The sequence below is a fragment of the Globicephala melas genome, chromosome 2, assembly GCF_963455315.2.
Source record: "Globicephala melas chromosome 2, mGloMel1.2, whole genome shotgun sequence".
NCBI lineage: Eukaryota > Metazoa > Chordata > Mammalia > Artiodactyla > Delphinidae > Globicephala > Globicephala melas.
In genome coordinates, this window is record NC_083315.2 from 102,982,531 (window position 1) to 103,007,456 (window position 24,926).

The 24,926-nt window shown below is 41.1% G+C and overlaps 1 protein-coding gene and 1 long non-coding RNA gene across 3 annotated transcripts in view; one reads left to right on the forward strand and one right to left on the reverse strand.

Moving 5' to 3' along the window:
- The window catches only part of LOC115852104 (uncharacterized), a 100,753-nt gene that overhangs the window by 38,521 nt on the left and 37,306 nt on the right, over positions 1–24,926 (reverse strand). The gene's annotated exons all lie outside the window — the stretch shown is intronic.
- On the forward strand, positions 7,446–8,538 carry OR6J1 (olfactory receptor family 6 subfamily J member 1). Its single transcript, XM_030854510.2, is given in 4 exon segments — positions 7,446–7,863; positions 7,866–7,957; positions 7,959–8,018; positions 8,020–8,538. Coding segments are annotated over 4 exon segments (1,089 nt in total).

Consider the following 24,926-nt stretch of genomic DNA (forward strand, 5'->3'; position numbering starts at 1 on the left):
TCAAGAAGGACAGGCAGTTTGGTTGAAGACTAAGCTATGGAAAAAGAATCATGGAAGAAGAAACTGGAGCAGTAGGTGAACCCAAGATCAAAAGGATGCTACACTAGAAAGCTTACATTTTACTCTGAAGGTTAATGGAGGCATCCAATGATTTTAGGCTGGAAAATATTATAACCTGTTTTGTGTTTTTAAAAGATCACTCTAGTAGAATGTGAGGAACTAAAGTGAGAAAGATATTAAAATCCAAGTAAGAGGGCTTCCCTGGTGGCGCAGTGTTTGAGAGTCCGCCTGCCGATGCAGGGCACACGGGTTCGTGCCCCAGTCCGGGAAGATCCCACATGCTGCGGAGCGGCTGGGCCCGTGAGCCATGGCCGCTGAGCCTGCGTGTCCGGAGCCTGTGCTCCGCAACGGGAGAGGCCACAGCAGTGAGAGGCCCGCGTACCGCAAAAAAAAAAAAAAAAAAAAAATCCAAGTAAGAGATAAAAGAACCCAAGCTAAAGCAGTAACAGTGGGGATGGAAAAAAGAGGAAATTTATTTGCAAGATATTTTTGAGGCAAAATTACAGAAGTTGGGGTAAGAGAGTAAAGGAGAGAAAGGAGTCCAGGAAAACTCCCCAAATTCTGGCTTGGGTGACCAAGGAAATGATGATACCATTCACATAAACAGGAATACACATGAAAAGGGCAAGTTTGGGCAGAAGTGGATGGGGGGAGAGAGGAGGATGATACATTCACATTTTTTCATTCATCTAAAAGATATATGGTGAGAAATGTTGTCAACCCTGTCCCTCTCTACCCCAAACTACCACCTGCAACAAGTATTGTTGTTTTATTGGTCTCTGGTATATTCTTCCAGTCAGTTTTATTCTTATCTTTATTTTATATTAGAGTATAGTTGATTTACAATGTTGTATTAGTTTCAGGTGTACAGCAAAGTGATTCAGTTATACATATACAAGTATCCTTTTTCAAATTCTTTTCCAATTTAGGTTCCAGTCAGTTTTAACACATTGGCTTTAAGGCACCCAGGTAGAGCTCTTCAGTAAATAGTTGGATAGATGGTTCTGGAGTTCGAGAGAGATACCTGGGCTCATGAAAAATCAACTCAATACCAAAAAATCAAATAAGCCCATTTAAATATGGGCAAAGAAACTGGGTAGACATTTTTCCAAAGAAGACATGCAGATGACCAACAGGTACATGAAAATATACTCAACATCACTAATCATCAGGGAAATGCAAATCAAACCCACAGTGAGATGGCACCTCATACCTCACACCTGTTAGGATGGCTATTATTTTTAAAAAAGAAAGAAAGAACAAGCATTGGTAAGGATGTCAAGAAAAGGGAACCGTTGGAACTTCCCTGGTGGTCCAGTGGTTAAGACTCCATGCTCCTAATGCAGGGCGCCCGGGTTTGATCCCTGGTCAGGGAACTAGATCCCACATGCCGCAACTAAGAGTCTGCTTGCCACACCTAAAAAAAATCCCGCATGCCGCAACTAAAGATCCCGCATGCCGCAATGAAGATTCTGCACGTGGCAATGGAGATCCCATGTGCCGCAACTAAGACCCAGCAGAGCCAAATAAATAAATGAATATTTTTTTAAAAAAGGGAACACTTGTACACTGTTGTTAGGAATGGAAATTGGTACAGCCATTATGAAAAACAGCATGGAGGTTTCTTTAAAAATTAAAATAGAACTACCACATGATCCAGCCATCCCACTTCTGAGTAAATATCCAAAGGAAACAAACAAAAACATTTTTTTAACTGTTAGGACCTCCTTGTGGTCCTCAAAGACCTTTACTGGATGGTTCTTTCCAGAGAGGGAGTAACACACTGACAGGGCTGTGGGCAGGCATTGCTTCCAGCTCCCCACACCTTGGGGGAAAAAACTGTGGGCAAGACACTGACTTCCATGGTCCATGATTACTTCTCCAGGGACGCAGAGTTGAGCAGCTTCTCTATCAAGTCCAGTGGGCTAGCAGCATGCAGCGGCAGTAGTAGCCCTTAAGGCCCAGTGCATCCCGGGTGTCCCCCTATTTCAAAGAAATATCGGCAATCTGTGTTTTTTGCAGCATTACTCACAACAGCTAAGGAAACAACTTAAGTGTCTGTCACCAGATGAATGGATAAGGAAGATATGGTTTATATATATATAAAATGTAAAAAAATTAATAAGCAGAAATCTCAGTTAAATAGAATTGAGAGACCAGAAGGGGGAGTTCTCACACCCTGCGACGATAGCAAAGCCCAACAGGAAGAAGAAAGACTCCCTTTCTTTCCTGGCAAGGACTCAGCCAATGAAAAGTCATGGACGCTTTGTTTACTATAGCCCTCCCAACTTCCTTTTCCTCTCTATAAAAGCATTTTCCTTCCCTTGTAGCGCAGGGATTTTCACACGGCTCACCATGGTTGCAACCCCGAGTTGCTGATCCCAAATAAACCCATCTTTGCTGGAAAAATATCTGGCAGTCTATTTATCTCAGGTAAACAATACAATGGAATATTATTAAATCATAAAAAAGAAGGAAATCTTGCCATTTGCAACAACATGGATGAGACTGGAGGGCATTATGCTCAGTGAAATAAGCCAGACAGAGAAAGACAAATACTGTATGGCATCACCTATATGTGGAACCTAAACAAACAAACAAATAAAAAGTCCAACTCACAGAAACAGAGAGAATGGTGGTTTCCAGGGCCTGGGAGGGTGGAAGAAATGGGTAGGTATTGGTCAAGGGTACAAACTCCTAACTATAAGATGAATAAGTTCTGGGGACCTAACGTACAGCACGGTGTTCATAGCTAGCAACATGGTATTTTATACTTGAAGTTTGCTAAGAGAGTAAATCTTAAGCATTCTCATCAAACATGCATACACAAAAATGGTAACTATGTGAGGTGATGTATGTGTTAGTTAACTTCATTGTAGTAATCATTTCACGATGTACACAATCATCACACTGTACACTTTAAATATATACCATTTTATTTGTCAATTATACCTCAATAAAGCTGGGGAAAAAATAATCCTAACCTTTTCATTTCCTTCCCTTATTTCTCTTTCCCCTAGGACCCCATCTTCTATCATCTCCTAGCCCCAGTGAGGTAGGGACCAGGGTAGGATTAGCCAAGGTTCTATATTACTTGTGATGGTTCCTTACATCCCTGTAATAATAGGACTGCCTAATATTAGACAGGAGCCCCAATTTCAGAGGAATAATTAGATTTATTACTTTAACTAAAATTAACTGCTATTCTTGATCTGAACAAACAAGTGAAACTTTTGTTTGCAAAGTTGTAGTAAGTAACAGCCAAGAGAGTTGGGAAGAAGCTGAGTGAGGCTCGTTATACTAATTCTCCAGGGATCACAAGCACCATAAAACTTAGGAGAAGAGTAGATCCCTGAAGAAAACAAAGTTGCAATCCGAATCCCTCAGCCCTTATGTCACCTCCACAAAGAGATGTGTTTATTCCAGGAGTAGCTCATTCACTGTCTTACAGTGCCCCATTGTCCACAGAAGAAATACCATCTTGCGGAAACTTGCCCAACGTGAGAATGTAATAAAAGTTTTTATCAGTTGAAATGACCCCCATTAGTTTAAAAGGAGGATGAAGGAAGATTCCACTAAATGATAACTGAACTCTTCCAAGGCTTCTCCCAGGATGAGCTTGCTGAAATGTGGAAAATTTCAAAACATTCTGGACTCATCAGATCCTGTGAGCTGAATGATGACCAAGTCCAAGGAAACCATTCTCCCATCCGGGAAACGCCAGCTGACCATTCAGGATACTTTGGAAAGGAATAGTTATTCTTAAAGAATAAGATCTGCATTTAGAGCCCACAGACAATATTGCAAGCACAAGAAATACCCATGTGAACCAGGTATCTTCTGGAATCCTGTGAGTAGTGTATTTGGAATGGCCTGACTGGGACTTCCCCAGAGGGCTGCTAGACACCTAACCTTGGGCCTGAAGGGTAATCTCCACCATGGCACTGCAGAGGATGGCAGAGCAGCAATGGCTTCCCCAAACCGTCCTCTTCCTGGCACTTGTCTTCGCTAATTTTTATAAGATGTGGCACATCGAGCACACACACTGGGTCTCATTTGTAACTTCAGCCCCACCGTCCAGGTAAATGCTAGGCAAGTCAACGTTTATCCAGGCAGAACCATTAAGTTACTCACATTGAGGAGATTTGCCTGTCCCACCTTGTGCTCTGTGTAACTGACCCCTTGGAAAACCCAAAGCTCTGGAGAGCATCAAGTCTGGGTGAAACTCTTAACGCTTTTCCTTAGGAGAAGATCTCACCCTCCTTCTAAGTGTGCTAGAACTATCCAGAAGGCAAGACGAACCTCCAGGGCATCCATAGAGACTTTCCCACTGGCCACTGCATGACTGACCCTTAAACAATGAATGGGGCTTCCCTGGTGGCGCAGTGGTTAAGAATCTGCCTGCCAATGTAGGGGACACAGGTTCGAGCCCTGGTCCGGGAAGATCCCACATGCCGCGGAGCAACTAAGCCCATGCGCCACAACTGCTGAGCCCACATTCTAGAGCCCGCTAGCCACAACTACTGAAGCCCGTGCACCACAACTACTGAAGCTCACACGCCTAGAGCCCGTGCTCCGCAGCAAGACAAGCCACCGCAATAAGAAGCCCGTGCACCGCAAGGAAGACGAGCCCCCGCTCGCCGCAACTAGAGAAAGCCCGCGCGCAGCAACGAAGACCCAATGCAGCCAAAACTAAATTAATTAAATAAATAAAAATTTTTAAAAAACAAAAAAACAATGAATGGTGTGAGTGGATGGTGCAGCCATGCCCAGGCTCTCAGGCTGCCAGGCAAGTCTCCCCTTTCACTCACCAAGCCTGAAGGATAAAGGGAGAAATACCTGAATTCATGAAGTGGACCCCTTCTCTTTGTATTTGGAAGCCCCTCCCCCTGGCTGTTGACCTCCCATTTGATACAGGAAAAAAACAGAAGTTTATCAAGCAGCCCTGTCTATGAGCTATATCCTTAGGCTAATCACAATGTCTTTTCATGGTTTATCTGTGCTAAGCTCATGATTCAGTATGAACCCACAGCTTTCTCCTCACCTTCCACTCCCATCCAACTCTTCCTCATCTTAGTCTCTATTCCCACTTCTCTTCCAGTGTGTCCCACCAGGACTTCGCCTAAATGATACTCATTCTATTAGCTCCTGATGATGTGTCTGGGTATCACATTCATGTTGTGTCCTGCTTCTGTCCTGGAAAGAGCGGGGTACGTTTCTTGGCTGCCTGGGCTCACCTTTGAACCAAATGATTGGGCTACAGAGAGCTCTTTTTCAAATCGCTGAGTATCTAAGCAATATTGAGCCTAGAAATAACCCCTGGGGAATAGCCCTTAGTTACATCCTCAGAGGCTGATCAACTATTTTGTGTTCTTTAGTAACTGTCAACAAATGTTATATACAATAGTAGTTCGTGGAATAACTTTGAATAGGGCAGCCTTGCTGAAGAGAAGGCAAAACCATAAAAAAGAGAAAGTTTATACAGTTTACCATTTCATCTTCTCTACTAATATCCCCTAGCATCTCCTTCATCCCAGGTACCTAAACTGGGTCCCAATCTTATTCTCCAGTGACTGGTAAATAATTCTTGCTACAGTTCTGCCTGATCATTAAGGGAGTAGTTGATAATGCTTAAGGAAGGAAACTTCCAGGGATGTGGACATTTAAAAAGAGACCTTTTTTAGGGTTTGGGGTTTTTTGTTGTTGTTCTTTTTGGGGTTTTTTGTTTGTTTGTTTGGGGATTTTTTAAAATACATTTATTTATTTATTTCTGTCTGCGTTGGGTCTTCGTTGCTGCACGTGGGCTTTCTCTAGTTGCGGCGAGAGGGGGATACCTTTCGTTGCGGTGCGTGGGCTTCTTATTGCGGTGGCTTCTCTTATTGCAGAGCACCGGCTCTAGGCGTGCAGGCTTCAATAGTTGTGGCTCGTGGGCTCTAGAGCGCAGGCTCGGTAGTTGTGGCGCACGGGCTTAGTTGCTGCGTGGCATGTGGGATCTCCCCAGACCAGGGATCGAACCTGTGTCCCCTGCATTGGCAAGTGGATCCTTAACCACTGAGCCACCAGGGAAGTCCTGTTTGGGTTTTTTTTTGGGGGGGGGATGTTTGTTTTGGTTCTGGTTTTGGTTTTGGTTTGCTGCTGGAAGCACTCTAGCAGACCCAAACAGACCTCTGTCCCTTTACTAGCTAGAACTCCAGACTGTCTCAAAGATGGAGAGTTTCCCCTTAGAGAATCTTTGTGGGGAGACATCTCCACCTTCTAATGAGGAAAAGCAAACCCTCTTCAGATGGGCCATTTTAACAGACTACTTGACATATTACTCTGCAATGTTACTGTCCTCTAGGAAGTACTACATAAGCAACATGTCCTCAACCTATTCTGTGTCAAACACCAAATCCAACTCACAGACATTTGAGGTGTTATTCACTCATTCAGTAAATATCTACTAAAGCTGATTATTTCAAGAAACTTGTTCTAAGAGCTATATAAAAAGCAAAGATTAATAAAGACATCTTTGAGCAACAAATGAAAAACAACCATAAAATATAATAAAAGTTGAGTGATATATAACAAAACTATGAGAGATACAGAGACTCAGGCATTCAAAAGAGAAGGCTTCATGGAAATGACAGCACTTATTGAGGAGAGACTTAAAGGATAAATAGGATTTGAAAAGGCTGATGATTCCAAGTTGAAAGAATGCCATGTGCTAAAACATAGGTGCATAAAATAGATAAAGAATAAAAAAATCACAAAGGGTTTATTGTATCTTGAGCCCATGGGAGGATGTAATCAAAGGAGACCGTGGATATATCATATGAGGATGGATCATTAAGAATCTTAAATACCAAACTCCCACTAAGGAATTTTTATTTGTGCATACATTACTTGGATTTTTCTCTTTTTGATTGGTAAGAGTTGTGCTTTTCTCTCATAGATTTCCTCTTGTCTTTTTATTAATCCAAATACTAGTGAAAGGCATCGAATTTTCAGGTAACATTGAATTAGCAATAGAGTGTCTATGCTATTCTCAATCAGTTTACCTGAGGATATGGATCTGTGTAGTGATTGGCTAAGTTAAGCAAAAAGGTTATCAGTCTCAAATATGAACTACTTATGGATGAAGACCCATTATTAGAATAAAGATAAAAATGAAAGGTAGTGAAAGCAGGGTATAATATTAGAGGCAAAGTAATTGTTGAAGAATTAGAAATAAAATTTTGGTTAACAAAAGTAAGCAAGAATAATTTTTGGTTTGGGGCCTTACTTAGGCCCCCCTGCAACACCACTCTCGCCTCTAACACATAGACATACCAGGGACCATACATGAGAAAGATAGCCCCAAGGGAGCTCTGTAAAACAAAAATAAAGGAATCCTTCAACTCAAAATGCAACACTCACCACTTTTTCCTATCAATTCCAAATGTCCTCAGATCCCCAGAACATCACGACTCCTAGTGCAGCACACCTCTGATTGGCCATCCCCAGCAGAGGTCAGAGGAGCCGTGGGGAACCACACCACTGTCACCGAGTTTGTCCTGCTGGGGCTCTCAGATGCCTGTGAGCTGCAGATGCTCATCTTCCTGGGGCTCCTCCTGACCTGCCTCCTCACTCTACTGGGGAACCTCTTCGTGGTCCTCACCCTCATGGACAGGCACCTCCACACCCCCATGTACTACTTCCTCCGCAACTTTGCCATCCTGGAGATCTGGTTCACCCTGGTCATCTTCCCCAAAATGCTGTCCAACATCCTGACAAGATACAGGACCATCTTCCTGGCAGGTTGCTTTCTTCAGTTTTTCCTCTATTCTTCCTGGGAACCACAGAATTCTACCGACTGGCAGTGATGTCCTTTGACAGGTATGTGGCCATATGTAAACCCTTGCGTTATGTCACCATCAATGAGCAAAACGGTCTGTGTCCAGCTAGTTCTTTGTTCATGGATGACAGGATTCCTTATCCATCCTCGTTCCAAGTTTCATCATATTTCAGCAGCCATTCTGTGGCCCCAATATCATTAATCATTTCTTCTGTGACAACTTTCCACTCCTGGAACTCATATGTGCGGACACAAGTCTGATTGAGCTTTTGGGTTTTATTTTGGCCAACTTCAGCTTACTGGGCACTCTGTCCATGAAGGCCACCTGCTATGGCCACATCCTTCACACCATCCTGCAAAACCCCTCAGCCAAGGAGAGGCAGAAAGCCTTCTCAACCTGCTTCTCCCACATCACTGTTGTCTCTCTCTTCTATGGCAGTTGCATCTTCATGTATGTCCAGTCAGGCAAGGGTGGCCAGGGCGAGGACAGGAACAATGTGGTGGCCTTGCTCAATACCATGGTGACCCCGATGTTCAACCCCTTCATCTACACCCTGAGGAACAAACAGGTGAAGCAGGTGTTTAGGGAGCAGGTGAACAAGCTCTTCTTACAAAGATGTACCGGACCTGAGAGGAGGGGAGGAAGTTACCTCCTTGCCTGAACCTCTGCAAATGCAGCTTCTGTCCTGATCTCCATGAACTATCCCCTCCTAGATAGTTTTCAGCATGTCCTCTACTCTACAGTGGTTTCTCACATGCATCATTATTGGCTCACACAGTCTTCTCAGAGTACAGAAAGCTCAGCGTACCACAGCTATGTCTGGTATGTCTTAATGTTTCTGACCCTAGCCTATACCTGAGTTTCTTAATCTTGCCTCATTTTTAAGTTATAATTATAAACTTAGCATACCTTCTTCACTAGAACATTTCAAAATTGATAAAAAAATACTCTCAGTAAGAATATATTCATGATAGACTTCAGAAATATTATATATACAGAAAAATTAATGAGATGGAATGGCCAAGAAACGTTGAACAAAAAAAGTATCAGGTATTAAAAACACTAACTTAAAAACAAACAACTACAACAGTGGAATTGGATACCTTAGAAAGATAATGCAGAGTAGACATAAAGATCTAACAGATAATTAAAGTAGACTTTCTAATCAGTAAAGAAGGTCAAGTCAATAAACGATGCCAAGACTACTGGCTATAACCACATTAGAAGACTTCCTTTAAAAAAGATTGAGGTCTAGTACATAGTTGGTTATTTGGGTGGGGGAAAGGTTAGAGCAGAATATCAACTTAAATGTTATATGTGCCTTAAATATTTATTTGAAATTAAAACCTAGAAACACATATGTACTCACTAGTCTATAAATATCCTTTTCTTTGAGAATGAATATAATGACTGTTGTAGTATTTCTTGTTTAAACCACATTCATAACATGAAATTTCAAGATTGGTTTCAGCAGCACAAAAATTGTAAAGATGCTTAAGAAACTATCGGTGAGCAGAATTCTAGCATTTTCACTTTTTGTCTTTTGCCAGTCTTCACAGTCCTTGCCCACACCTCAGTCAACAATTTTTTTCCTCAATAGTCAATTTTTTTTTCAATAGATTCCAATATGGAATCTACTGAAAGGAACTGACTTCATTTTCATAGAAATAGCTTTGTTTTTAATACTCGTATTTCATTGGCTTATCTTTAGTTAATTAAAATGTCATTACAATAACAAGTCCAACTATTACATCAAGGCTTAGAAACAACTGATTTTTGGTACAAGCCAACTGAAAGGAACAATAATATGCATGGGGGGGCTTCCCTGGTGGCGCAGTGGTTGAGAGTCCGCCTGCCCATGCAGGGCACACGGGTTCGTGCCCCGGTCCGGGAGGATCCCACATGCCACGGAGCGGCTGGGCCCGTGAGCCGAGGCCGCTGAGCCTGCGCGTCCGGAGCCTGTGCTCCGCAGCGGGAGAGGCCACAACAGTGAGAGGCCCGCGTACCACAAAATAATAATAATAATAATAATATGCATGGGTACAACAGAAGCCTACTAGCTGCAAAGCTAGTAGCTTCAAGGCATGCTGTGGACATCAATGATTTTTAGAAGCAGTATAGCACAAAGACTGAGAACAGCTACTAGAAACCCAGGTTCAGAACTCAGCTATTAGCCATTTGATCTTGAGTAAGCAATATTTCTTTGCAACTCAGATATATATGGAGATAATAATAGTATCTACCTCATAGAATCCTTATAAATATCAATGTATTAATATATGTTAGAATGCTTAGCACAGGGCTTGGTACAAAGTTAAGTACCATGTTAAGTGTCAGGTACTATGTTTTACTGAAGGAATAAGCTGAATAAATGAAGGTAAATGAAGAGATTACCTAGTACCTTGAAGAAAAAGTTGTTAGATCCTCACCTCATCTCTTAAACTGAAATAAATTCAGGATGAATTAAGTAGATAGATATAAACCATGAAAAAGAAAATTTAGGTAAAAATTATTTTATTAAAGACATGTAGGGAGCTTTTTTGATGGAAGAAATATAAAAATAAGTTTACAAATTTGGCTATGTAAAATTTTTAGACTTCTTTATATCAGGAAAAAACCCATAAATGCTGTAATGGCCATATGTACTTTCTATCTGCCTGCACGCATTTCCCATTCTTAAAGTAGTAGGTCCCTGATCTTTCTCAGTAAGGCCCTTCCCCCACTCAGTTCATGGAGCTGGGGTGGTGGTGACTTCATCCCTAACCAGTCAGAGCATGACCATGGTTATTGGCTCAGGAATGGCCATATCACTAAAATCAGGCCAGTGAAACCAAACAAGTCTCAATTCTGAGATACTTGTGGGAACTGGTGGAAGAGTCTCTCTGCTGGACTTGAGGTTGGGAGAAAGTAGGGAAAAAAGGAGAGAAGACACAAATTACCAATAAGGGGAATAAGAAAGTGGATACCACTATGAATTCTATAGGAATTAAAAAGTAATAATGGAACATTATAAACAACTTATGTTAATGTTTTTGACAACTTAGATGAAATGGATAAATTTCTTGAACGACACAAGCTACCAAAGCTTACCCAAAATAAAATAGATAACTCTAGTAGTCCTGAATCTTTTAAAGAAATTGCATTTGTAGTTAAAAACTTCCCCAAAAAGAAAAGTGCAGGCCCAGATGTCCTCATGGTTAACTCTACTAATTACTTTAAAAAGAGATAATACCAATGCTATAAAACTCTTTCAGAAAACAGAAGAGGAAGAAACACTTCTCAAATTAACCTATGAAGCCAGCATTATCCTGACCAAAATCAGACAAACATACTAACAAGAAAGAAGTTACAAATATCCTTCAGAACATAGATTTTAAAATTCTTAAAAAAACTTTAGCAAACTATTTCCAACAACATAGCAAAAAGGTAATAAAATACATCCTTGACCAAGTGGGGGTTATCCCACAATTACAGGATTGGTTCAACAACCAAAAGTCAATCATATGTAATTCACTACATTAACAGATAAAGGAGAAAAACCATATGATCATCTCAATAGATGCAGAAAAAGCATTTAACAAAGGTCAACCCCCATTCATGATTAAAAAAAAAAATGGATAGCAAACTAAGATAGAAGAGATATCTTAGCAAACTTAGAAGAGAATTTCCTCTAGCTGATAAAGGATACTTATGAAAAACCCACAGTAAAATACTAAATGGTGAAAGACTGAATGCTTTCCCCTAAGATTAGGAACAAGAACTTTACAACTTCTACTCAACATTGTACTATAGGATCCCAGCCAATGCAATGGTAAGAAGAAATAAAAGGCATGCAGACTTATCATGAAAGGATGCTGAATTTTGTCAACGGCTTTTTCCTGCATCTATTGAGATGGTCATGTGATTTTTAAAATTATTTACTTATTTATTTGGCTGTGCTGGGTCTTAGTTGTGGCACGTGGGATCTTCATTGCAGTGTGCAGGATCTTCGTTGCGGCATGCAGGATCTTTAGTTGCAGCACGTGGGATCTAGTTCCCTGACCAGGGATCGAACCCCGGCCTCCTGCATTGGGAGCGCAGAGTCTTAACTGCTGGACCACCAGGGAAGTCCTGATCATTTGACTTTTATCCTTCATTTTGTTAATGTGGTGTATCACATTTCTTGATTTGTGGATGCTGAACCATCTTGCATCCATGGACTAAATTTACTTGATCATGGTGTATGATCCTTTTAATGTACTGTTAAATACAGTTTGCTAAACTTTTTTGAAGATTTTTGCGTCTGTGTTCATCAGGGATATTAGGTATAACATTTTTTCTTGTAGTGTCCTTGTCTGGCTTTGGTATCAAGGTCATACTAGCCTTACAAAATGAGTTTGGCAGTATTTTCCCCTCTTCACTTTTTTGCAAGAGTTTAAGAAGGACTGGTATTAATTTTTCTTTAAATGTTTGGTAGAATTTACCAGTGAAGCCATCTAGTCCTGGATTTTCTTTCTTTTTTCCTTTTTTTTTGGGTGGAGGGGTGTTGATTACTGATTTAATCTCCTTACTAGTAACTGGTCTGTTCAGCTGATATAAAGGGAACCTACCTCTGCATAATAAGGGCCATATATGACAAGCCCACAGCTAACATTTTACTCAACGGTGAAAGCTTTTCCTCTAAGATTAGGAACAAGGCAAGGATGCCCACCCTTTCCACTTTTATAGTACTCTTTCAACATAGTACTGAAAATCCTAGCCAGAGAAATCAGGCAAGAAAAAGAAACATAAAGACTCCAAATTGCAAAGGAAGAAGTAAGGTTGTCTTTATTTGCTGATGACATTTTATATATAGAAAACCCTAAAGACTCCTCTAAAAAATTGTTAGAACTAATAAATGAATTCAGTAAAGTTGTACAATGCAAAATCACCACACAAAAATAGGTTGTATTTCTATACATTAATAACAAACTATCAGAAAGAGAAACTGAGACAACAATCCTATTTACAGTAGCATCAAAAATAATAAAATACTTAGGAATATATTTTACCAGGGAGGTAAAAGATCTGTACATTAAAAACTATAAGACATTAATGAAATAAATTGAAGGGGACATAAATACATGGAAAGATATCCTGTGTTCATGGATTAGAAGAATTAATAGTGTTAAAATGTCCATAACTACCCAAAGCAATCTACAAATTTAATGCAATCCTTATCAAAACAATCCTAAAATTTGTATGGACCCACAAAAGGCCTTGAATAGCCACAGCAATCTTGAGAAAGAACAACAAAGCTGGAGACATCACATTTCCTGATTTCAAACGCTATTACAAAGCTATAATAATCAAAACAATATGGTATTGGCATAAAAACTCAGTGTTAACAGACCAGAGAGCCCAGAAATAAACCTATGCATATATGCTCAATTAATTTTTAACAAAGGAGCCAAGAATATACAACAGGTAAAGGATAGTGTCTTCAACAAGTGTTGAGAAAACTGGATATCCACATGCCAAAGACTGAAACTGGACCCCTATCTTACACTACTCACAAAAAATCAACTCAAAATGGATTGAACATAGACCTGAGTGCTTAAAACTCCTAGAAGAGAACATAAGGAGTAAGATCCTTGACACTGGTCTTGGCTATGATTTTTGGATATGACACCAAAAGCAAAGGCAACGAAAGCAAAATAAACAAGTGAGATTGCATCAAACTAAAAAGTGTCTGCATAGCAAATGAAACCATCAACAAAGCGAAAAGTCAACCTATGGAATGGGAGAAAGTATTTGCAAGCCATATATCTGATAAGGGGTTAATATCCAAAATATACAGAACACATAAACTCAATAGCAAAAAAAAATAAACAACCCAATTTAAAAATGGGCAAAGAGCCCAAATAGACATTTTTCCAAAGAAGACATACAAATGGGCAACAGGCAAATGAAAAGGTGATTCACATCATTAATCCTTGGGGAAATGCAAATCAAAACCACAATGAGATATCACTTTACACCTGTTAAGATGCCTATTACTAAAAAGAAAAGAGATAACGAATATGGGCAAAGTTATGAAGAAGAGAAAACCCTCATGCACTGTTGGTGGGAATGTAACTGGTACTATCACCATAGAAAACAGTATGGCGATTCCTTAAGAAATTAAAAATAGAAGTATCATAAGATCCAGCAATCCCACTTCTGGATATACAACCAAAGGAAACAAAATCATTTTTTCGAAGAGGTATCTGTATTCCTGTTGCAGCATTACTCACAATAGCCAAGGTATAGAAATAACCTAAAAGTCCATTGACAGATAAATGAATAAAGAAAATGTGGTATATATAAATAATGGGATATCATTCATCCTGTAAAAAAAGAAGGAAATCCTGACATTTGTGACAGCATGGATGAACCTGGAGGGCATTATGCTAAGTAAAATAATCCAGACAGAGAAAGACAAGCACTGCACGATATCACTTATATGTGGAACAACAACAACAAAAAACTAATAGAAACAGATAGTAGAAAAGTGGTTGCCAGGGGCTGGGGTGGAGAAAATAGGGAGAGATTGGTAAAAGGGTACAAACTTTCAATTATAAGATGAATAAGGTATGAGGATCTAACGTGTAACGTGGTGAGTATAGTTGATAATGCTGTACCATATAATCGAAAGTTGCTAAGTGAATAGAACTTAAATGTTCTCACCAAAATAAAAAGGTAATTATGTAAGGTGATGGGTATGTTAATTAACTCTGGGGTTATCCTTTAACAATATATACATCTATCAAATCATCGCCTCGTACACTTTAAATACCTTACAGGGGTTTCCCTGGTGGCGCAGTGGTTGAGAGTCCGCCTGCTGATGCAGGGGACGCGGGTTTGTGCCCCAGTCCGGGAATCCCACATGCCGCAGAGCGGCTGGGCCCGTGAGCCATGGCCGCTGAGCCTGTGCGTCCGGGGCCTGTGCTCCGCGGCGGGAGAGGCCACGACGGTGAGAGGCCCACATACCGCAAAACAACAAACAAACAAAAAAAAACCTTACAATTTTATTTGTCAATTGTACCTCAGTAAAAAGAAAAAAAAGGGCACACAGTTTGGGGGGTAGGAGGAGGTAAAATTGTCTTTGTTTTCAAATGATATAATCATCTATGTAGAAAATCCTAAGGAATCTACCCAAAAATCTTCCCAGAATTAATGAATAAGTGTAGTAAGGTTGTAGAATACAAGATTCTTATAGAGAAGCCTATATGCTAACCTATATGCTAGCAGTAAACAATCAGAAATTGAATTTTTTAAAAAACATTTACAACCACACCAAAAAATATGAAATACTTAGGGGTGAATTTAACAAAAGATTTTTAAGACTTGAATATGCAAGTCTGAAAACAATAAAACTGTACTGAGAAAAATTAAAGACTTTAATAATAAAAGGAGAAATATACTGATGAATTGCAAGACACATTATTATTACGATGTCACTTCTCCTAAATTGCTGGTGAAATCATAAATTGGTACAATTTCATATTATCTAATGAAGTTGAAGATCTGCATAACCCACAACCTACTAAAACCACTAAATCTAGCATTTGCCCTGGAGAAACTCTTGCATGTGTGTCCAAGAGATATGTCCAAAAACATTCATAGCCACACTGCTAGAAATTGGGGGGAAGAAACTGATAACAATCAAAATGTCTTTCCACAAAGTAATGGAAAAAGCAATGTTACGTAGTGGAATGCTATACGACAGTGAAAATGAATGAATGATAAACCACATACTTTAACACGGATGACTGTCAGAAACATAATATTGCAGTAACAAAAGAATATACACAATTTGATGCCATTTATATAAAGTTCAAAAATGTGCAAAGATAAAAATATATTGTTTAGGAACATATACACATATAGTAAAACGATAAAGGAAAGCTAGGGAAAGATAAGCTCAAAAAATTCAGGACTGCAGTTAGTTCAGGTGGGAAAAGAAGATGGAGTTGGAGGGGCACATACAGACCATCAACAGTGTTGATGTCCTATTTCTTAAGCTGGGTGGTAGGTACATGTGTGTTCATTTTATGGTTGTCCTTTTATCTTACGTGTAGATTATAAATACACATAAGTATTTATTTAATGTATAATAAAAAATTTTAAAATAAAATACAATTAAAATCCCCATGAGAAGCACTTCGAGCCAAAAATAATGGCACACAACCTGCTGAGAATTACATATAATTCTGCCAAAAGCTGGCTGAGGACTTCTCACTAAAGGATGTGAGGATGACAGATAAGAGGAAAATGCAGGTATTTCATTTTGAGTAATGTATAGTTTATTTGGCGAGGGTGGAGGGGCAATAGGCCTTTATAATAAGTAGAGAGATTATAATATTTAAAAAGCACTTACGCAAGCATCGTATCAGTTGAGCCTCATAACAGTTTTTTGAGATGCAGTACCTAGTATTTGGTCTCCATTTTTCAACAGGGGAAGCTGAGAGTCTCATAGGTTAAGGGGACATGTCTAAGATCACACCACTGCTGGTGAGTGGCAGGGTCAGAACTGGAATCCAGACCTTCCAGTTCCAGGTCGAGTGCACTTCCAGTGTACAGATCTGCTCACCTTGAGGACAGCGTGGAAGCATGTGGCAGGGAAAGAGCTGCCAGGGGGATGTAGACTCAGAGAGGAAGAGTGGTGGGAAGACAACTTTGGTCAACTTCACAGCTTTGCCTAGGACCAAGCCTGAATCGGGGGTCACATCACAGCAGGACAGAAATCTCCATCGGCTGTCTCGGTTCTCATCTCGAATCTTCTCATGCCCTCTCCACATTTCCATGCCTCTGCCCACTGGTTCCAGCATTCTCTGCCTCTGGGTTCCTACCTACCTACCCCATTATAATGCTACCGACATCTTTCTTAAGAAGAGAATTTAGCCCTGTCCCAGCTTCTCCGGTCTTAAATTCCCACACACTGCTCAACAAACAACATTCTTAGGATATTGCCTTTTTATAGAGCAACAGGGACTATAAATGGTAATGTTCCTTCCCATTTTATTATTACACCACACTGCAGACTTCCGGTCTCAGTGCCCAACTTACTTCCTTTAGCGCTCTCCCTTTATCTTTCTCCAACATTGCATTAGATACTTGAGAGTTACACTATTTTAGGAATCTCAAGAATCTTCACATTGCACATGTAAAGGGTCTAAGGCCTTCTATAGTAGAAGGTAAATTACAGATATGTGGTGTATATAGTATCTAGCTTTGTTCAGACCACAAAACAAACTATTCCAAATTGCCTTGCTGTGAAATAAACTCACTCATTCATTCATTCAGCCATCCATCTATCTATTTGTAACCAATAAATCAACTTCTCCACAAACCCATGGAGATATGTGGCTACATGTGGTCATATTTTTTTATTTTTTCAGTTAATTATGCAAATCCCCATCTTCTGTATTGACATCAATTCTAGTATCTGTTATTGGGCCTACCTGTTTCTCTCCTAAAGGGTCCCTGAAATCCAGTCATTACACAGAAAGGGGGTATAGCAGACAGGCTGGTCTCACACAAGCGCGTGTCTGAGCACACACGTATCCACTCGGCCTTTCACCATTTCAACACACACCAGTGACTTCCAACATCGCCTTTCAAAGAGATTGGAAGGCTTTCTCTGGCCACAGGAGCTGCTCTGCCATGCTCACAGAACCAGGAGAAGCCACTCACCTACTCTCCTTTAGAGAGGATGACTTCAGAAGGAGTCTTCTGAAAGGAACGCCCTTTAGTGAGTCCATGGTCATTTCCCTTTCTAAAGAAAACTCCCAATCTGATTCCGAGGTGCCCATTGGTCCCTTTGTGGGAGAAGACATGGCATAGGGGCTGCCTTCAGTGATTCATGGAGACTTTCAAGTTTATAGCACCTCTGTCACTTTGCAAAAGGAACATATACATTTAACCTCTATCATTTTTTTCTTGAAAACAAATCTTAGTATCAACTTCTCTCCATATCCACTGCTCCCACCTGGTTCAGGTCTCCAGCATCTGTCATGGATGACTTGTGATGGTCCCCTCATCCACCTCCCTGAGCCCTCTTTTGCCCACCTCCAGCCCATCCTCCCACAGCAGCCAGAGTGATCTTTATCAAACATAAATGGGGTCAAGTCACTTCCCTAAAACTCATTAGTAGCTTCCCTTTAATCTTCAAATAAAACTCAAATGCCTTACCTTAACCCCCAGTGTCCTTTGGTGATTTCAAGAGCATTTGATTTTCTAAGAGAGACCCAGTTGATTGCAAATTGCCTTGTGCAGCCCAGGTCTAGCTGTCCAGCAGCAGCTTCTGCCTTTGCCCTTCCTCCACCACCCTCCAAACACACTGACCTCCTTCTGGTACTGGGATACACCAGCTTTTCCCCAACATGGAGCCTTTGCCCTTGTTCTTTCCTCTGGAGAGTTGCTTTTCCCCCAGCCTTGACTGTGATGAGCTCAGTTCATTCACCATGTGTCAGCATAAATGTCACTCCCCAAAGAAGTCTTCCCTGACCATTCTGTTTACATAGATCCTCTTGCCCTCAATTTTTCTACCTCAACGCCTATTTGTTACACTGACACACTTCAAATTTAAAATGAATCCTTCCTAGAACACACCCTCTCACCATACACAAAAATAAACTCAAAAGGACTTAAACATAAGACATGATACCATAAAACTCCTAGCAGAGATCATAGGCAGAATGTCCCTGACACAAATCATACCAATCTTTTCTTAGGTCAGTCTCCCAAGGCAATAGAAATAAAAACAAAAATAAACAAATGGGACCTAATCAAACTGACAAGCTTTTGCACAGCAAAGGAAACAATAAACAAAATGAAAAGACAACCTACAGAATGGGAGAAAATATTTGCAAACGATGTGACCGACAAGGGTTTAATTTCCAAAATATACAAACAGCTCATACAACTCAACAACAAAAAACAACCCAATCAAAAAATGGGCAGAAGACCTAAATAGATATTTCTCCAAAGAAGACATACAGGTGACCAATAGGCACATGAAAAGATGTTCAACATTGCTAATTATTAGAGAAATGCAAATCAAAACTACAATGAGGTACCGCCTCACACCAGTCAGAACGGCCATCGTTTAAAACTCTACAAATAACAAATGCTGGAAAGGGTGTAGAGAAAAGGGAACCCTCCTACACTGTTGGTGGGAATGTAAATTGGTACAGCCACTGTGGAAAATAGTATGGAGTTTCCTCAGAAAAGTAAAAATAGAGTTACCATATATGATCCAGCAATCTCACTCAAGACAAAACTCTAATTCAAAAAGATACACACTCTTGCACTGTTGGTGGGAATGTAAATTGATACAGCCACTGTGGAGAACAGTATGGAGGTTCCCTAAAAAACTACAAATAGAACTACCATATGACCCAGCAATCCCACTACTGGGCATATACCCTGAGAAAACCATAATTCAAAAAGAGTCATGTACCAAAATGTTCATTGCAGCTCTATTTACAATAGCCCAGAGATGGAAACAACCTAAGTGTCCATCATCGGATGAATGGATAAAGAAGATGTGGCACATATATACAATGGAATATTACTCAGCCATAAAAAGAAACGAAATTGAGCTATTTGTAATAAGGTGGATAGACCTAGAGTCTGTCATACAGAGTGAAGTAAGTCAGAAAGAGAGAGACAAATACCGTATGCTAAAACATATATATGGAATTTAAGGGAAAAAAATGTCATGAAGAACCTAGGGGTAAGATAGGAATAAAGACACAGACCTACTAGAAAATGGACTTGAGGATATGGGGAGGGGGAAGGGTAAGGTGTGACAAAGCGAGAGAGAGGCATGGACATATATACACTACCAAACGTAAGGTAGATAGCTAGTGGGAAGCAGCCGCATAGCACAGGGAGATCAGCTCCGTGCTTTGTGACCGCCTGGAGGGGTGGGATAAGGAGGGTGGGAGGGAGGGAGACGCAAGAGGGAAGAGATATGGGGACATATGTATATATATAACTGTTTCATTTTGTTGTGAAGCAGAAACTAACACACCATTGTAAGGCAATTATACTCCAATAAAGATGTTAAAAAAAAAAAACAGTAAAAAAAAAAAATTCCATTCAAAATAGCATAAAACAAAAAACCAAAAAGATATATGCAGGGCTTCCCTGGTGGCGCAGTGGTTGAGAGTCCACCTGCCGATGCAGGGGACACGGGTTCGTGCCCCAGTCCAGGAGGATCCCACATGCCGCGGAGCGGCTGGGCCCGTTAGCCATGGCCTCTGAGCCTGCGCGTCCGGAGCCTGTGCTCCGCAACGGGAGAGGCCACAACAGTGAGAGGCCCATTTACCGCAAAAAAAAAAAAAAAAAAAAGATACATGCACCTTTATAATCATAGCAGCACCATTCACAATAGCCAGGACATGGAAACAACCTAAATGTCCATTGATAGATGAATGGATAAAGAAGATGTGGTACATATATACAATGGAATACTACCCAGCCATAAAAAATAACAAAATAGTGCTTCCCTGGTGGCGCAGTGGTTGAGAGTCCGCCTGCCGATGCAGGGGACGCACGTTCGTGTCCCGGTCCGGGAGGATCCCACGTGCCGTGGAGCGGCTGGGCCCGTGGGCCATGGCCGCTGGGCCTGCGCGTCCGGAGCCTGTGCTCCGCAACAGGAGAGGCCACGGCAGTGAGAGGTCCGCGTACCAGAAAAAAAATAATAAAAGAACGAAATAATGCCATTTGCAGCAACATGGATGCAACTAGAGATCATCATACTAAGTGAAGTAACTCAGGAAGAGAAAGACATATACCATATGATATCACTTACCCGTGAAATCTAAAATATGACAAAAACGAACCTATCTATGAAACAGAACCACGGACATAGAGAACAGACTGGTGGTTGTCAAGGGGAAAGGGGTTGGCGGAGGGATGGAGTGGGAGGTTGGGCTTAGCAGGTGTAAGCTTTTATATATAGAATGGATACACAACAAGGTCCTACTGTATAACACAGAGAGCTATATTCAATATCCTATGATAAACCATAATGGAAAAGAATATTTTTTTAAAAATGTATATATATGTGTATGTGTGTATATATATATGTTTATATATATAACTGAATCACTTTGCTGTACAGCAGAAATTAATACATTGTAAATCAACTATCCTTCAATTTTAAAATACTGATAAAAAATAAATAAAATAAAGTAAAATGAAATGAATCCTTCCTTCCCCACTTCACTGTAAGCTTCTTGAAGACAAGGACTTGTTTTATGCCTAACATATAGTTGGTACTCAGTAAATATTTAATGAATGGTGGAGCATCATGCTGTACATATATCCATTCATTCAATTATTGCTATTTCATCATCCTCTTGCTGCCTACAGATAGGATAACAAGGTCTCCCTTCATCTGTATTTATCTGCCACTACCTACCTTGTCCCTTATGGTTCTCAAATCATTACAAAGTTTTAACAATTGAGTGAAATCATTCTTCACTTGTTCCCTGGAGAACAGAGTTGACTTAAAATTATACTTCAGCCTTAATCACCTGAACAACTTGGAGAGAAAAATCCCAAATAAAGATCCTGCTAGCTCCTCAGTCTGGAAGGCTCTTTCCTTGCCAGAAGGCTGCTCCTTAGGAGGCTGAGGTGGGACCCCAAGGAGTGCAGAGCGGCTCTCCTCCCTCCCCGTGCTGCTCACAATTGTCTGCCTTGGAGTAACCCTGGAGAGAGGGGGAAAGAGAGAATTGGCTATGGAGGAGGCACACTAAGGTGTTAATCTGGGTCCTCCTCCCAAACACAATCCTGAATCTTGACTCTGGATGACCTCCAGGCGAAACCTTCTCTTTGGGTGAAGAGTGCCTTCCTCCAGAGGGTGCATGGGATCCTCACTTCAAAATGCCCTGCCATCCTTAGAAATAGGCACTGTGCTCAGTGGTTTTACATGTGAACAAGACCATGCCTCTCAGTCTGTATTTGTCCCGCATTTTTCTTTTCCTTTTTTAAAAATAAATTTATTTATTTATTTTTGGCTGCCTTGGGTCTTCGTTGCTGTGCGCAGGCTTTCTCTAGTTGCGGCGAGCAGGGGCTATTCTTCGTTGTGGTGCCTGAGCTTATTGCAGTGGCTTCTCTTGCGGTGCACGGGCTCTAGGCGCCTGGACTTCAGGAGCTGTGGCTCGTGTCCCGCATTTTTCATGTAATCATTATGAAATATAATTCCCAGCCTGTGGAGCTGAATACAATTCATAACCAAGATTATAAAATATTTTAAAATATTTTTCAGTTGTCTGTTTATTCCTCCTAATCCTCCGTATCCTCTACTGTTTTAGGTCATCTACCCCTTTGCTATCCAACTCACTGGAGGGAGAGGAAAGGAGTCAATGCTAGAGGAAGACATGAGGGTAGGTAGTTTCTAACTGAACTTCTGCAGACAGTACAAACCAGCATTAAAATGGTGATGCTGGGCTTCCCTGGTGGCGCAGTGGTTGAGAGTCCGCCTGCCGATGCAGGGGACACGGATTCGTGCCCCGGTCCGGGAAGATCCCACTGCCGCGGAGCGGCTGGGCCTGTGAGCCATGGCTGCTGAGCCTGCGCGTCCGGAGCCTGTGCTCCGCAACAGGAGAGGCCACAGCGGTGAGAGGCCCACGTACCACACACACACACACAAAAAATGGTGATGCTGTGAATGAGGTTATGGAGCATTTCCTACAATGGCCCTTAATCAATCATTCAACAATTATTTATTGAGTACCTGCCATATGCCTAACATTCAATCACTCGTTGGTTCAACAGAATTTTATGCTGCCAGGATCTGTGTTAGGGGCTAAAATGCAAAAATGAGTAAGATGTGGTCTCTACTCTCCAATAGCTCATTTCTGCAAAAAAAGACAAGACCACCAACTCATACAACTGAAGAATAATCTGAGTTAAATTATGTGTACTAGAACTGAATGTTCATAGAGCTCGGTGGACTGAAATTGTAAAGATGCAAAAAACCCAAAAACCTTCTTAAAGGAGGAAGTGCCTGAAGAGAGCTTTGAAAGAGAAGTAAATAATAGATAAGCAAAAGAAAGGAGGGAAGGCACCCCAGGCTGTGGGAACAGCTTTGGCAAAAGCCAGAGGCTAAAGCAGGCTTCAGATGCTTTGGGAGCAGCGAGGAAATGGAAAGGACAAAGTAGGCTCTTCATTAGATCCGCAAACCAGTTTAAACCTCTTTCCAAAGGAACGGTGAAATTTTGATAAGGTATTGTGTGTGGGTTATGAGTCTTTTAACTGTGCCGGCTTATAATTAAACCATTGTCTCTAGTCATTGCTAGATAGCTACTGAGAAAAGCCAGTTACCCCATGCTAATGTATAACTTCTTTGTTTTACGCAAAATAGCCAGCTCTAGTCTAAAAAAGAGCTGAGTGCCTCTATTCAAGTGGAATAGAATGAAAATAAAAACCCAGGGCTTTCATGCTCACAGGGTCTTTCCTGGACACACACAGTCAGAGCATCATGTAATTTTCTCTCTTTCCCTTCTAAGAGGGTGGAAAAAGAAGCAAAAACGCTCTGCATCCCAGAAGGCCAAGAATAAGCCAGGGCCTGGCTGTCCCCATGCAAGCAGCCATGCAGGCAGATGCAGCCACCAATCCCGAAGGCAAAGAACATAGGGGACAATGGAGAGATACACTGCTGAGGAGCGGAAGAAAAGGAAGGGCTTCCAAAAAGTCAAACTGAAGGGAAATGTGTTTGTTTATAAAATTAAAGTTCAGAGAGAACAGATAAAGGAAAACTGAAGAATGAGTAGGAGAAGCCCAAAAATGCGTTTTGCTCTTTTTTTTTTAATATCAAAGATAAAACTCCTTGACACTAATAATTAGTTAGCTAGCCAGAGTTTTTAATTTTGGTCACCCTAATGAAGAGGGTGGAGGAAATTCAGAGGAGTGATGAATAACGGTCAGAGATAAAGAGGATTGGGATTGGATAGTCTTTATTTCTAAACAGGAGAGTTTCCTAATGGTGGAGTCTGTTGTGCTAACCTTTGTAACTGAAACAGATTATAAAATGTTTTCTGAAGCTTTCACAGTAGACAGGATCCTCCCCAAAGGACATATTTACCGGGTTTTTTTGTTTGTTTTGTGGTACGTGGGCCTCTCACTGCTGTGGCCTCTCCCGCTGCGGAGCACAGGCTCCGGACACGCAGGCCCAGCGGCCATGGCTCACGGGCCCAGCCGCTCCGCTCCACGGCACGTGGGATCCTCCCGGACCCGGACACGAACCCGCGCCCCCTGCATCGGCAGGCAGACTCCCAACATATGCGCCACCAGGGAAGCCCAAGGACATATTATGGTAGGCAAAGTAGAATATATGTTTGTGAAGGATCCTTAAAGAGTCTATGGATGACTGAAGCTTTTTTTTTTTTTAATTGATTTTATTTTATTTATTTTTGGCTGCATTGGGTCTTTGTTGCTGCACGCGGGCTTTTCTCTAGTTGCAGCGAGCCGGGGCTACTCCTTGCTGTGGTGCACGGGTTTATTGCTGTGGCTTCTCTTGTTGCAGAGCACGGGTTCTAGGCACACGTGCTTCAGTAGTTGGGGCACACAGGCTCAGTAGTTGTGGTGCACGGGCTTAGTTGCTCCGCGGCATGTGGGATTTTCCCGGACCAGGGCTCAAACCCGTGTCCCCTGCATTGGCAGGCGGATTCTTAACCACTGCACCACCAGGGCAGCCCTGGAGCTCTTACATTGCTAGTAGGAATGCAAAATGATACAACCACTTTGGAAAACAGTTTGACAGTCTCTTACAAAGATAAACATACACTTACCATACAATCCAGCAATCCCACTTTTAGATATTTACCCAAAGAAATGAAAATGTATGTCTACTCAAAGACTTGTATGCAAATGTTCATAGCAACTTTATTCAAAATAGCCCCAAACTGGAAAAAACCCAAATGTCCATCAACTGGTGAATAGATAAATAAATCGATGGGATACCCATACCATGGAATGCTACTCAGCAGTAAAAAGGAATAACTAATGATACAGGCAGCAACATGGACTCAT